Source organism: Branchiostoma floridae, chromosome 16, assembly GCF_000003815.2.
Source record: "Branchiostoma floridae strain S238N-H82 chromosome 16, Bfl_VNyyK, whole genome shotgun sequence".
Classification (NCBI taxonomy): domain Eukaryota; kingdom Metazoa; phylum Chordata; class Leptocardii; order Amphioxiformes; family Branchiostomatidae; genus Branchiostoma; species Branchiostoma floridae.
In genome coordinates this window covers 11364908-11380542 of record NC_049994.1, presented here as the reverse complement: position 1 = coordinate 11380542, position 15635 = coordinate 11364908, and the positions used below count along the sequence as shown (strand labels likewise).

General features: G+C 40.5%; 1 protein-coding gene across 1 annotated transcript in view; it reads left to right on the top strand.

Moving 5' to 3' along the window:
* The window catches only part of LOC118403572, a 19253-nt gene extending 3619 nt beyond the window's left edge, over positions 1 to 15634 (top strand). The window contains exons 7-29 of the mRNA XM_035802309.1: positions 136 to 369; positions 935 to 1087; positions 1611 to 1754; positions 2106 to 2328; positions 2682 to 2803; positions 2978 to 3072; positions 3536 to 3677; positions 4040 to 4146; positions 4577 to 4712; positions 5157 to 5291; positions 5608 to 5727; positions 6281 to 6444; positions 7115 to 7298; positions 7570 to 7797; positions 9186 to 9362; positions 9741 to 9865; positions 10337 to 10381; positions 10669 to 10778; positions 11184 to 11260; positions 11507 to 11730; positions 12359 to 12578; positions 13175 to 13334; positions 13956 to 15634. Of these exons, the coding sequence (XP_035658202.1) occupies positions 136 to 369; positions 935 to 1087; positions 1611 to 1754; positions 2106 to 2328; positions 2682 to 2803; positions 2978 to 3072; positions 3536 to 3677; positions 4040 to 4146; positions 4577 to 4712; positions 5157 to 5291; positions 5608 to 5727; positions 6281 to 6444; positions 7115 to 7298; positions 7570 to 7797; positions 9186 to 9362; positions 9741 to 9865; positions 10337 to 10381; positions 10669 to 10778; positions 11184 to 11260; positions 11507 to 11730; positions 12359 to 12578; positions 13175 to 13334; positions 13956 to 14271 (3641 nt within the window). The 3' untranslated portion in view covers positions 14272 to 15634. The remainder of the gene's footprint in view (positions 1 to 135; positions 370 to 934; positions 1088 to 1610; positions 1755 to 2105; positions 2329 to 2681; positions 2804 to 2977; positions 3073 to 3535; positions 3678 to 4039; positions 4147 to 4576; positions 4713 to 5156; positions 5292 to 5607; positions 5728 to 6280; positions 6445 to 7114; positions 7299 to 7569; positions 7798 to 9185; positions 9363 to 9740; positions 9866 to 10336; positions 10382 to 10668; positions 10779 to 11183; positions 11261 to 11506; positions 11731 to 12358; positions 12579 to 13174; positions 13335 to 13955) is intronic.
* Position 15635: the final 1 nt, after the last annotated feature.

Sequence of the window (15635 nt, the reverse complement as noted above, 5' to 3'; positions counted from 1 at the left end):
GCTTGACTAAAATCGCGCTCCTAGCGGTCTGTTCTATATTGCCGCCGCCCCAGTCATTATCCCAGCCAGCGAAAGATTGTGTAACACTGTCAGGGCTACTACATGAGTGATTGACATTATTATCTTTTGTCGTAGTCTCAGGTACTTCGTCATGTGGCTCCACCCTAACTGGAGACGAGGGGACTTTTAGTTCACCGAACTATCCAGAAAGCTATGACAGCAACCTTTGGTGCAACTGGACCATCGTCGTGAACGCCTCCATGTCCATAACCGTGACATTCGACAATTTCGATCTTGAATTTCAACAAGACTGTGACTATGACTATGTCCTGTTGTATGAGGGAAGTCCCAGAAGCAATCGTGTTCTAGGTACTAGTATGTGTTTAACATTGAATCTAATAAATTTCATGATATTAAAACATTTTGGATGTTTCACTACGCATATGTTGGCAACAGAAATCCTGGGTAATATGTCAAAGGTGACGGCCCATCAGACGTGTGTCGTGTCGACCATTGTTTCGATTTGAGTAACAATGTCTGGAACGTAATGGCACCTGCAAAATGGCTCAATGTTTATGTTCATGGGGCCTTTACCTTTGACATATTACCCATAATCCCTGTCGCCCGCACATGCGTATTGAAGACTGCAAAATAGCTTATAATTCTATCAGGAGACTATAGGTTCATGGATGGAATAGTTAGATTTCGGGACCCTTACTGGCCTTTTATGGTACTACAGAGGGACTCCCAGTTTTGATATCTCGTATTCTAAATATGCAATGGCAATTTTTATCGAAGCCTGAACTCATGAAAAAGTGACGCACATGGGCCGGTTTTATTTGATACTTTGTAGGGGAAATTAAATTAGGGTTTGATGAATCGTCTATATGTTATCTGTGCTAAGGTGTATTTATCTATATTTCATGTGTCATAGGAGGAGGAAAGTTTTGTGGTAGTACTTCTGCCCAAGGTACGTATCCGAAGGATCGAATTACGTCCAAGCTGAACATAGTGACGGTAGTTTTTCACACTGACGCATGGATCACGTCATCCGGATTTAACGCCACCTTCGTCGCCACGTACAAAGGTATGTAATTTCTTGTTGTAGTTCTGCATTTATTTGTGAATCTTTCATTTGTCGCGATCACTTCAGATACCTTGGTAACTTATTTACAAGGCAGCCCTAACAAAATCATAACCAATCAAGATACAGAAAAATACTAGTAATTACTAACATAGGATTGAATGAATGAAACGTTCGCAAAAGTATAAGTCATAAACATCTATTTTGGATCAACAAATCAAACAACTTTGGAAAACTAAAAAGAATAGCAAATTTTTATCAATGATAACTGAAGGTCATAAAATCATTAAGGTCATTGAACTGTCCTTGAGGGTCAGAGGTCAGATGCGTCCTGGTATCACAGTTGTTGTTGTTGTTAACGTTGTTTATCTGCTGTTGCTATCACTGTGATATATTTTCACTGTCCATTTGTTAATGCTATTCTTGAGTCAGTCGTTGTTGGTGTTAATCTGATGTTGCTATCAATGTGATATATACATATTTTCATTGTCCCTCTATAAATGCATTTTTTTCTTTTCCTGAAAAGGAGACCCCTGTCTGGAAGGGGATTTCGCGTTGTGGAAAGAACATCAAAGATTCCGCTGCGCAGACTGGTCCGGATGTTTACCCTTTAAGAGCCGCTGTGACGGACTGGAAAACTGCTTTGATGGAAGTGACGAAAGAGGATGCGGTAAATGTCCTTTGATGTCGATATTTGCATTACCTTCGGTAATTTCATATGACGTTATCATTCAATAGCGAGAGGATGGCAAATACCTGGCCTGTATGGTCACCATTTGTAACAGGCTGGCTTAGAAAATGTCTTGTTAGAAAACGGTCTTTAATATGTGACACCTTATCTTTCCAACCGGCCTTGCAAAAATTTCCTTATATGAGCTAATAAACTAAGCGGGTAGACAACACCTTTGCCACCGTAGAGATGGCGGCGAGCTCACCGTGGCATGGTTTAATACTGGGATAACATGGTGGGAGCATGCATTTCATGTATCTGCAATCTTTAATACATGTTTCTGCTTCTTAGAATGCCAGGAGATACCACAACAGTTGGGTTTCTGCAAAGGAAGCATCACCTATGACGAGATGTCTCTACCCAACTTGCTGGGACACGCTGATGTCTCAGCTGTTGTAATGTCGGTGGCGTTCAACACCACCCTCGAGCTAAGTCAGTACCGAGCGGGATGCTTTCATCCTGAGCTCATAGCTTTCCACTGCGCAATTCTCGCTCCAAAGTGTGTCAATCAAAGGTTTGTGTCCATTATTTTACCCCTTGTGGCAATGTGTAATTCTTTCACATTCAAATTTGATGGGTCAAGTTTTAGCCATCAACCCTCACTGAACCGGGACGGTTGTAGACCCCGTCTTCTCGCGATTGTTGATTCGCTCCTGACGTCATCAAACTTCCGACTTCCGGAACGTCAGTGCCTATTTCCAGCTACGGCGGCCATGTTCGATTTCCCAGGGTCACGCACCAAAACGAGGCTGCAGTTGGACATTTTCCTATAAGGCATGTATTGCACACATACTTATGTCACCTGTTACTAGCACTGTTAGCAGTGTGTATTCTAGAAAGAAGCTGTGGTCTTTGTTTTTTTCTAAGGATGGTTCCGATGTGTTACTCCTGGTGGCGCGAAGTCATGTGGGATTGCTGGATAACGGACGACATCTATGACGTCAACCCGTTGCCATGGCACGACTGTTATTACCCGCCACAAACTGAAGGTAGGCCATTGGCCACTTTTTTTACGGCGTCAGTTTGAAATGAATAATTGTAATATTGTGTTGTCAGGTTGGGAGCTTCTAGGATATTTGTCAGCATATAGCAACAGACACATTATCTATCCCTCGCGAGTCAGCTTTTGTTAATTAACGCTGCTTATTTTCTAACCATTTTAGATAGCTATAACGGATGGGGAGAAAACTACAGAGGCTTGCGCAAAAGAACTGCAAAAAGGGAAGTCTGTCTCGATTGGAAGGAAATTAAAAACATGGTAGGTAATGTTACACATGTGGCCTACACTAATCAAACTAATCGCTGTACTCGAAAGGGTGGATGAGGAAAGGCTCTAATAATTATGATAGCATTATATGCAACTTTCTTTTACGTCCAAAAGCAGAAAATCATCTTCAATTTTATGAATCACGGTGTGATTATTTAGAATATTTTGAATAACAGACAGTCCAACCAACACCTCCCCATAAAATAGTGGCTTCTTCTGTTAACCCCCTTATCCGGACTGTCATGTCTGATGAAGGACTAGTTCCACCACCTCTTACCTCCACTTCCTGCTGTTCAAACTGGCACAACTAACTTTTGCAGTCATTTTCCCACTCACTGACTTCCTACCATTCTATTGACAATGTATTCAAATAGCTATGGACACAAACCAACACAAACACACAACAGACACAAAGGAGTCAATAACTCAATGATGTCTGACTGGTTTGATGCAGGCACAAGACGACATAAACAAGTGGAACTTGGACGACAACTTCTGCAGAAACCCTGCACGACAGTACAGTGAGCCCTGGTGTTATGTACTGGATCGTCACAACATGCCGAGGCCGAGCTTGTGTGGTGTGCCGGCTTGTGGCAGTATGTCAGCTTTGCTAACCTATTACTAGAATCACAAGTCCTTTTACATTGTACTTGCTGAAGATGAGGTTGGCCACCCTGAAATGTTTGTAAAAATGACCAACAAAAGATGTGTCTTGGACGAATCTGGAATGGTTGCTGATATTGATGTCGTTGATGTTGTTCTCAAGTGCTGTATGTTATTTGTTGTTGTCGAAGAGGTTCATCGGTCTTGAAAACACGTAAAATAAGTACCTCTAAATTTTCGGTGTCTGTTCAATACACCTTGATCATGGAATGACCTAGTCTGGAGGTATTTTACGTGTTCGCAAGAGTCACTGATTGAATAATTATTCTATTGAGTTATTTGCTTTTTTTTCAAGGAAACAAATGGTCCGAGTATTCTGCCTGTGAAGACGCCCTGACCAACAGCACATTGTCCTTCAGTGCTGCAACATCCCGAAGCCGGAAATGCAGATGGACGATATCGGTAATGCTATGTTTCTTTCTGTCCTGTTGGCAACTTTTTTTTAGCAAATTAAGACTTGCTGACCTGATTATTTTATTAGATCAGTAAAAAAAAAACATGCTGATGCAGATTAACATCCACATTCGGTGCTCTTTGCTGTTGTGCATTTTGGTGCTTTGCCACATTTAGGTGAGAAATAACCCAAACCAATAAAGATACGGGGTCCACATACAGCCACCATGTATGTGTAACCCCCAAAATGCAGTATTCACGGTTCAAGTATGTAGACAAATGTGAAATGCTACCCGATTTCGGCTGGGAAAGTGAGAGGGGAGAGAAATGAGCTCCTCTTTCAAATTCCCTGACCATGTCCTTGACTCGGGATAACAATTCACTACCCCTACTGGCACAAAAGGCTTTACCTACCTTTTATTTCTTCTCCTTGCCTTAGGTTGAGCCACACATGAAGATAAACCTGACATTCACTCACTTCTCAATAAGTGGGGAGCGGTGGCGGCGTGACTGTCCGTACGATCATGTAGAGGTTTTCGATGGAGACCACCCAGACGGACTTCACAAATTCAGGGGTGAGCAGATATCGTATTCCCTTCAATTGATACAGAATAATGTAGTAAAGAATATATCGTCATAGAAGTCTATAACATAGTTACATCACTCTGGTATTTTCTATGATTTTCAGAACCAATGTAAACTTATCCTTTACCACATGTTTACATCAATAATAACGAAACAACTGCAGGGTGAGACAAAAATAAAGCTACACCAATGAAAGTAATAAATCAGGTCTTTTTTAACATCAGCTATTTAACAGTTAACGGTTTGAACAGCGAATGCGCTAGGTCAAAAGTGAAGATCCCTGATCTATAGATAGTTCTCGTCTAGACCATCATTAATTCCATTTCAGGCGTATTTCTCTATTTTTTAAATGTTTTAGGAGCCTTTAAACTGTAGTTTAAACTGTAAACCGGCATAGAATCACCACTTATCAAATTTATTTTTGTTCCATTCAGGTAAATACTGCGGACATGACCAGCCCGTGTCCATCATAACTGAAAGTTATAAGCTAACGGCTCTATTCACAAGCGAAGGATTCGGAGAACTTTTGATCACTGATTTTAACGCGACTTTCTCAACAATACCAAGAGGTGAGCGTTCCACTACTTTGCCATACGGTATAACAACTCTCTACAGCTCCGTTGTGTACAAGTATGCACATACTTTACATAGGGACAACAAATTGATGTTTTGCTCCAAGCATTCTATTCTCAGAAGGTCCAAGTGATGTAGTTGCGTCTACCATGAAATCAACAGACGTTTCTCCCATATGCTTTCGCGTAAACATTGAATTTCACTCATAACAATGATGTTACAAAATTTCATCCAAAACAGTACTTGGATAATTAGTAGAGCACAGTAGATTGGTGTTTTGTGACAAATCACAGACTTTTTCTTCAACTGTAGAGTCTGTGGCCTGTGACACAGCAGCGTGGCCATGCGGTGACAAGGCGAAGTGCATCTGGCTGTACCAGAAATGTGATGGGAATATTGACTGCTGGGACCGAAGTGACGAGGAAGACTGTGGTATGGGCCTTACTTAATAATTATCACAGTAGTTACTCTACCACATACCGTAATGCTTTATCAAATCTTCTATAAGATACCTTGAAAAGAATATCATAAACCACTGTCTACAGTTCTGTCATCCGTTAGAAGAAAACTGATGAATCATAGAAATATTTCTAAAATGTCGTAAGTAATTGAGCATTGACGTTTCACATTGTATTGTAATTCATTATCAACATCATCACGTTTTAAATTATATTTGGTATGTGTATAAGAACGATTAGTATACAATCATGTGTTTGACTAGTGGCGTTTCTTTGTAGACATAAACGCAAACATAAACAGAAACATAAGTGTTGAAATACCATTCAATCATTACAGCAACTGGACAAAATAAGAGATTCCGGACGTTTCGAGTGATATCCACTGATTTGTGGAGAGTAGAATTGTATTTGAATATTGTTTACCTGGATATCTAACCTTCATAATCGTATTAACATGATATACGTTGGTGTCAATAAACAGACCAGTTAAAACACAGCAACTAAAAGTAAGCCACGTGATGTTTCAGCTTGTGAAGCGATACCATCAGTGTTGGACGAGAGGAGAGTTTGCCCGCGCTCATTCAGGACGGCGTTCCCAAACTTTCTACAGCATCGAAACGCTACGGAACTAGAGGAGGCTGAAAACCTGGCCGACGCGAGCGAACTCACAGGAAGTTCCTGTCATCCACAGGTGAGCCACAAGCGGGAGATTTTTACTGTTTCGGGTCACATCATTTGCCTATGATAGAACGCCAATTTGAACTTGACAACGGAAGCCATTGAAGCAAAGTCGTTGCCCATGCAAGGTGAAGTAGAGCAAAGTCATTCACCAAGATACCGACATCTTTGCACCGCAATCTTTGCAATACAGACAAGATATAGACATCATGGCAGATAAGAATGTAGCATATATACACGTAACGTTAGAATGTTGTCTTTTTCTCCATTACCTACCATCTAGTAGGTCGTGAGTTCGATCCTTTGCCGAGTCATACCAATGACATTAAAAATGGTACATGCTACTTTCTCTGCTTAGCACTCAGCACCAATGAGGAAGAATATGGGAGTTAAACACGCATCACTCCATACCAGCGGATTAGCCCCCTACTGTAGTGGCTTGCACGAATGTGTGGCCAAAGGGCTAAAGAAATGGTGATGGGCGCCACCCCTAAACATCTGTCACAGATGCACGGGCAACGTTAACTTTAACCTATAGGTTTTTGTCCAAAGAACATAACCAATACATAGCCATCAACGCCAGTGTACTTGTTTCAATTCTGAAAAAGAAATTTAGTACTATGACAAGTGCAGATCGACCATTTGAAGAAATCGAGGCAAAGTGCTCTCGCCTTTTTCTATAGATTCGTGAGTTCACGTGCTGCAACCTTCTCCCGGAGTGTTCTTCCGACCAACGCGTTCGCCATCCGTGCCGATCGTGGTGCGCTGAGATCCGTGCAACCTGTGTGGATGAAGAACTGCTGAGGATCATTCCTCCCTGTAAAGACTTTCCAGACGACAACTGTGTCTATGGAGGGGTTTCCGACGGTACGGAATTGTATTTTACATCCTCTGTTGTATTCTGTTTCAAAATAAGCATTCATGTTTCCCTAAATTCCTAGTTTTCTTGTTACACTTGCACCAAAAATCAGTTACTCAAGCAAATGGACATGATTTTGGAAACAGTCAGACGTTTCTGATAGCATCCACGATCTTTCGTCACTGACAGACAGCGGATGAGTAACTGATTTTTGGATTATCTTATGACCTGGATGTCTCCTTGATTCACACATTTCAAATTGCCACCCCCTCCTACCAGAATGCTACCATGGAAATGGCCGAAACTACAGAGGAAAGAAGAACACAACAGTATCAGAGAAAGTGTGCATGGACTGGCAGCTAAGCGCTTATACCGGGGAGAGGTACAAGTGGCTGAATCTAGAAGAGAACTACTGCCGTAACCCGGACGGTGCCCTGAGACCATGGTGCTATACGGACAAGGCCAGGAACTGGGAGTACTGCGACCTTATCCCGTGTACAAATAGGGGTGAGTGGAGCGAAATCCTTAGACTTACATGAACAACTGTGATGCATTTTGTTAAGTTGGTGAAGAAATGATTAGTTTTAAAGGGGCATTCAACCTTAGAAGCAATCAATCATAAGAAATCAAGTTATTAATAATACAAAATCAACCAAATTTTTACACATGTCATCACACAGTAACAAATAAATAGTCCAACTATAATGCGATAACCAACTAGTCAAAGAGTTCCTCGACCCCATACCTTCGCAAAATGATTTCAACCTTTACTACCAAATATCAATACAATCCATTCAGGCGTTCTTGAGTTATATATGCTGGTCTTCTACACACAAATAAACTAGAGATCCACGACCCCATACCTTCGCCAAATGATCCTAACCTTTCTCTACAACTGCTGTATTCAGTGTGTTTGTCATTAATTATGCAAATAAGGTTCTCATTTGTATAACTTATATCAGTTGATCATCTCCTCCACCAAACAACAGAAGTGCACAGTCTATGTTAAGAAAGAAGGCTTTTATCGCATTTTCTAATAATTTATGCAAATTATGATCTCATTTGCATAATTAATGTTCAACGATGTTCACCTGTACATAACTTCCTAATGCAACAAGTAAGAAGTTCCTTTACCAAAATGAAATTATAGCATTTTCTCATTCATTATGAAAATTAGGTCTTTATTATGCATAATACATATCCTTACCAAAAATAAATATTCTTCTCCTTCTCAGTTACAAATGTCACATGTTGCAATAGTCCCATAATGGAACTGAGCGTGTTTACAAAATGTCATAATTAATTATGCAAATTAGATACTAATTTGCATAATTAATTATTCAAATTAGATACTAATTTGCATAATTAATATGTCATTATATGAAGCATCATTTAAGCTATCTACATACAAAAAATCATAACAATCCGTGAACCCCTTCTTGAGTTATTCCCTTTTAAAGTCGCTTGGGGTGGCGGGCAGTGGGGTGGCGGGCAGTGGGGTGGCGGGCAGTGGGGTGGCGGGCAGTGGGTGGCAGGTGCGGCAACGCCAACTGTTTTCGAACTTGACCTTCCTTTTCGCAACGGATAACTCGAGTTACAGTATATGCTGTTGACCTACATATTGAAACACAACAGCATGCCATATTAAACCGAAAACATAACCTTCCACGCGAAGGTAATAATAGTGCACCCCCCTCCCAACACACTCCCACACCCACATATAGACACATGGTGGTGGTCATGTGGTTCAAATAATGTGATTACCATTTCCACGTCATTTCACGATCTGTTGCAAAATGAGAATTAAGTTGCTATGGCTGCAAAACACTGAAAAACGTTTCTGAATCATGGCAATCCAAAATCATCCTTTCAAATATACTATCTGTGTTTTCTAGTCATTTTCTGCAGTGACCGGGTACGCTCCAGAAGTGTTCGTGTAAACCCCATACGACCCCGGTACTGGCCAGGAGAGACTGTGACGTACACGTGTGAGACAGGGTACACACTGCGCGGGGAGTCCATGGCCAAGTGCACAGATGGAGCCTGGGACGTGGACCTACCAGAGTGTATAGGTACAAGTCTAAATCGTCTGTAGAAGGTTAGATGCGCGCGCATCGATTTTTAATTCGCCCGTTTCCGAAGTTCACACTTCAAAGTTAGCTGCTTAAGTAGCAAATATATGCTGTAAATTGCAACGAAAATATCGAAAAGCGTACAGATTCGGATAGACACAACACAGTCAATGAGTGAGATAAGTGAAAGAATACGAAAGAAGATCTATCGTTCTGCAACCGTAATCTGTGTTTTGTCATTCCTTCAACCTTCCTGACTGCATAGACTTCAAAATAGGGTACATATGGCTTCTTTATATCATCATAAGATTTACTGCAAAGTGTTTGAACTTCTTGACTGACTGATGCTGGTTGACTTCCTCTTCCCTGGCGTTTCAGAGGACAAACGTACTCAGCTGCTGCTGGACAAGTTCAACAGGTCTGTTTACAGTGCTGACCTGCCCCCTACCGACAATGGCGTGTACATCACCATAGCTGGAACTATCAACGCCGTCATCAGCCTGGTTAGGATTATCATCTTGTTTTACGTTTCGCAAACGGACTGGCAAATTGATTAGAGGGAATGAGAATTGAGTGACATCAGGATACTGCATCATTTCACATGATACTAGTACTAAACGAAACACGCCCAAAACAGTTACTCAAGCAACTGGATATGATATTGGAAACGGTCATGTTTCATGTTCAAACTCTGACATTTTCCAAATTCATATCCAGTTGCTTGAGTATCTGTTTGGGGCGTGTTTCGTTTAACATTAGTATCATGTGAAATGACCCTGATGTTACTCAATTTTCTATTCTAGTGACTGATTTTTGGCATATCTTATCACCTGGATGTCTAACCATCTTCGACTTTAAACGAAACAGTTCAAAATGCACATGTCTTCACGTCAACACGTCTTCACCATCTTAGAAGGTACGCTATTGTATGAATGTCAAGGTCACCAAATGACTCATGTTCGACCCCCTTGCAGGATGAATCGGTCCCCTCCATACTAACTGACGTCAGTATTGAACTGGTGAGTGTTTCTGTGCCATTATCCACATGTGTACGTTTCAGCATTAAGTTAATTCATGATGGTACATCATATTATGACCAAACTAAAGAACGTTGATGAATTGTTTATTTTACAAAACATACTCCAACAATGGCAGCCCAGAGGCTAGGCTGAATTAATGTCAGACTTTACATCGTTTTATAATCGGCGTTAAATAAAGTATTCTTAACAATTACTTGAAGGAAAAATTTACCAAACCCAATATATGTTTTTTCTCTAAACTATTGATAATGTATTTTCTATTACAGCACTGGTATGACCCCAGATTATCATGGACTCCGTCCTCATACGATGATCTGTCGACTATCACTTTGAACCACGTTAAAGTCTGGACACCACATATGTCACTGGCAGGAAGGTAAAATCTTTGCCTTTCATGTTCTGTGTTGTTATAGAATATCTAACAAGGTATGAGATTATTGGGCATTGGGTTAAATACTTTTAGAGCTAGATTCATGGAAGTAGTAAGGCTGTACAAGGTAAGACCAATGGTTTTGCACACCATAGATTTTCTCACCAATGGATATTCATATACACGTGGTTACGATGCTAGGCTCGTGTTTTAGATGTGATTTACATGATGTTCTACAAATGATGTGCACGTGTTTACATGATGCTCTTCAAATAGAAAGTCATACATACGTTGTTAACATGATATACTACATGTAATGTATACGTAATTTACTGCACATGATGATAACGTACATATGATATATATATGATATATGTATGAAATACATGTGATTTACATGATGTTGTACAGCGCAGATAAAGGCTTTGCTGGACTCCCAGAGGTAGACGTGACTGTCAATCATGATGGAGAGATCATCTGGGCCTTTGGTTAGTATATAGACTTTACTTGCTATATTACATCAGTGACGCAAAATGCTATAGCTCGCGCGCTTGCTCTCTCGCTTACGTGTACATGTGTTTGTTGACATATAAAATCAACTTACGTCTCTGACATTTTGTAACATTTTGCAAACTAATATACAACATATGTCTTTGACGTAAACAAGATGTCACGTTGTGGCTATGTACTATAGCAAAATGTGTTTTTAGAATTCCTTTTCTTTTCTTTTTCAGAAACGCTGCTAGAGACACAATGCAACTTGAACCACTTTCTCTTCCCGTTCGACAACATGACGTGCCCGGTGTGCCTGCACGTGCGGAACACGTCTGGCGAGGTGCTCCAGTGTCCAACACGGCACCTGAAGAAACAATTCGACGTCCTGGACTGTGAGAGCGTGTTGCCGTCAGTAGCAGGAGAGTGGTATGCAACATACAGCATGGCGGTGGACAGCGATAAGGTAGTTCTCTCTGTTAGAGACTCAGTTATTTATCTATTCGTTCGGCTGACATTACAAGAAGCCAAAGTCGCCCAATTAGCCGTGTCTATTATAATATTCTTAATAGTTCATTAGGAGGGCTAATTGCAGGTAACATGAAAGGGGACAGACAAACAAATGTGTAGAACAGTATAGAATGTGTTTTCTCTAGTCTAAAAGCTAAGTCTGTAAATACATGTAACATTATAACGCTAGTTCACCTTTATCCGTGGGGTGACCTTTATCCGTTGTCTTTAAAAACAGCACATTTAGGGGTATCAAGTCTGCGGACTGTGATTTTAAATTTGCAATATTTTAAAATTGTTCCGATTTTAAACCACCGTCCATCGACTGCATTACCTAAATACGCTTTTTTTTTACAAACAACGGACATAGGTCACCCTCGGATAAAGGTGAACCAGCGTTAAAGGGCTGGCCTTAAGAGTGGAGGAAAGGGATTGGCTCCGCCTCCCGATACCTTACCCTACACATATTAGATAACAACCCTCTGCACCAACGGCCTCAAAAGACTATGGGACTACATATTTACCTAAAAGTGCACTTGGTGCTTGGTTATCAAAGTGATTCTTGTTACTTTCTCTCTCTACAGGGTTGTCTCGACCTCTACCTTGAGAGAAGTCCCGTCCAGCACATGTGTACGACTGTGGCACCAGGGGTTCTCCTCTCTCTGCTGTTTTGTATCATCTTCTTCATCCCCATTGACAATGGTGACAGACTGTCCTTCGGCATGGCGATACTCCTCTCCATGTTCGTCACCTTACTGGTCATCTCAGACTTCTTACCGAGGTCCAGAGAGATCCCATTCTTCGGTAAATAAATGCATTTTTATATCAATTACAATGACAATGACACGTTGTCCCCAATTGATTCTATAGATATGTTAGAGATTCAGTTAGCCTATATTGCTTAGTAAGTAGAATTTTAAGATTTATTTTATATTTCTATTATGTATTTGTTGATGAAAGCCACAGTGACTGTACTTTATTTTGAAGATAGTTTCACATGAAAAGATATTACATCTCTTACCATACTTAAGATGACGATGTGATAGAATGTATAAATAATCGAATAAATGTTTCTGTGTAGATAGTCAATGATTTCAAAACCAACAACAACGTTTTTCACGAATTCCTCTCAATCCGGGTCGTTTGATTGGCGGGCACCTTTGACTCATTGCTGACGTCACACTTCCGTTCATGTCACGTGAGCGACGCCTCGGGTCATTTCAATTTGAGAAGGGCCAGAGGAGCTTATTGGTCAGATCTTTTGTTTCTGTGTACAGAAATAATGTTTAAATCTTAACTATCTTAATTCATGTTAGTATGTGGGGAAGGACAACCTCAAGCCAACCGTTCACACTTACGCCACATCTTAATTCATGTTGTTGTTTGAACCGTCCAAACAGGTATTTTGAACATTGTGGCGATCGTGTTGATGGGTTTCTTCATGCTGGTCACAACGGTCCTCATCAACCTTCACACGAGAGAGGAGGACATGCCCACCTGGATGAAGAGTTTCTTCCTACGGGGATGTTCCCGCCTTCTTCTACTTGGAGATCTCACCAAGTAAGGGTTTCTTTCTTTTTTATCTGTTTATTCAAATACAATCAACAAATGTACGCCTGCCTGCCTACCTGCCTGCCTAAGTGCTTAGGACAGGGACTGGCTCCTTGCTTCTCTCCGTCAGTGCTCTCCGGGCAGCACTTTCCTTAGCACTTGTTTCCGCACACTTGAGACTCAGTCCAATTTCCTTTGCAATTTGATCCTTCCAGCGCTTCGGGGGTCTACCCCGTGGTCCTGGTTTTTGGGAATCCTGGTAGTAGGCTTTATGTATTAATGTGTTTGCTGGTCTTCTTACTACATGTAATGATTCTTTAATGTATACCCTAAAAGCGTACAAAGCAGTCCAAAAACAGACAACAACATTTCAATGCGCTAAATTCTCGAGCAAGTTTGAAATTCGGCGACGTTCTGGCTATCAAAATATTTGAGCGAAAGCTCTTGATGATAACAGGGACGCAATCGTAAGGGCGATATGGTTAACACATGGGCTAAAAAAAGATGTTCGGAATTCAAAAGAATTTGTACCCTTTAGTTTGGAACTAAAAGAAAGACACTATGCCATTTTATCTATACATAGTCCCTACACATTTACATTTACAAGTTTGTCAAAATTCGTTTTTCTAGGGAGTCTGAGACTGATACTGGAAAACTAGAGGAGAAGGCCAACGTCATGTACGAAAACCCCTCCATCGAAAGCGACCTCGAAGCAGACGACCTGTTGGACAACGAGAGAAAGTCCTCTACAGTGCAAGGTATTGCTAAGAAAATGTCGAAGACAGTCGATGCACTGACCACAAGCATCTTACTCCTCAAGGACATGATAAAAGAGGAGCCAGACAAACGGAGTGAATGGATGATGCTCACCTATGTACTTGATAGGATCTGCTTTGTTCTGTATGTCAGTGGAATGATTCTGATACCCATTGCCTTCTTGATGTGAGGCCTCTGGTATAGGTGGTATCTCACTGCACTTAGAGCACCGGTGCGGCACTGCAGGGTTCGTTTACAGCGGCACTGTAGTGTAATTTTCGCCGATTTTTTTTATAATTTAGATATTATGTAATACTTAAAAGTATGACTTAGAAGACACCAAAATACACAAAACGTAAGAAAATCCATTTTCATGTCTGAAATTCGAGTAATCTTCGAACCCCGCAGTGCCGCACCGGTGCCCCAAGTTCAGTGAGATATTATTAGACAGGAGTACGGCACGCATGGCTGTGTCTTACTTCTTAACAAACAGCTGACATTACATCATTAGAATAATCGTGCATGAAATAAACACAAGATCACGATACGCATCCATATCTAGCAATGCATGCGTAAACAAGATATTACATAAACGGCATAACCAAGGTCAAAATCATGCAGCAAAAAGATGTTAGTTCTAAGTAAACTATCATATATCATAAATCATAAATAGTGGTGCAGACGTCCATTCTCTGTGGACTATATATACGTTGGCATTTGATATATATCTTTATAAGAATTGTGTATTTATATACACCTAGGATCAATAACTTAGAGGAAATTTGAACTTTGCCATCAGAAAAATTAGGAAAACAATATGTGCAGTAAGATGAAACAAGCAGATTAATTATGTAACTATGATATCCCTTTCACTACGTAATGCAAGAATATGAATATTGTATCAACGTATTTCTAAAACATAAACCAGTCAAACTGTTATACGTTATGACACTTTTTATTGTAAAGCATCGGCATTGACAAACGATACGACAGTTACGACTAGCAAACTGCTCAACTTCAAAGTAGGACAAAACTGTATAGTTCACGACACTTCGTCAGCGGACAGAAGTAAGAAGTTTTCTTTAAAAAATGAAGACATTTTGTCACCAGCCTAGGTAGAATCAGTTTCCTTGAAACATCTTGACTTGGAAGAAATCTTCCTGTGTGTTTAATCTTGGTATGATCTTAAAGTTAAAGCAGAGAGTACAAAGACAAAGACAGTATGAGTACACCATCTTTAAGGTTTCCGTGTACTTCTTTATCTATGGCATCAAATCTTTTCTTTGGTTTTGAAAAAGATGATAGACAAATCCAACATATCCTGTACACACATTACAGCTTTACTCACTTGGATAACTACACAATAAACATTTACACGTATTGTGGGCAGAAAATAATGAATAAAAATATATCAGAAATTGAAATATGTCACCACAGGTGACACAATGTTGCAGGTTGCATTACCTCTCGCGTTTTTACATACGTTTAATATGTTATGGCCAGTCAACGTATGTATTTGGCATCTAAAACGCGCTGAAATGTAGTTGATGAAAT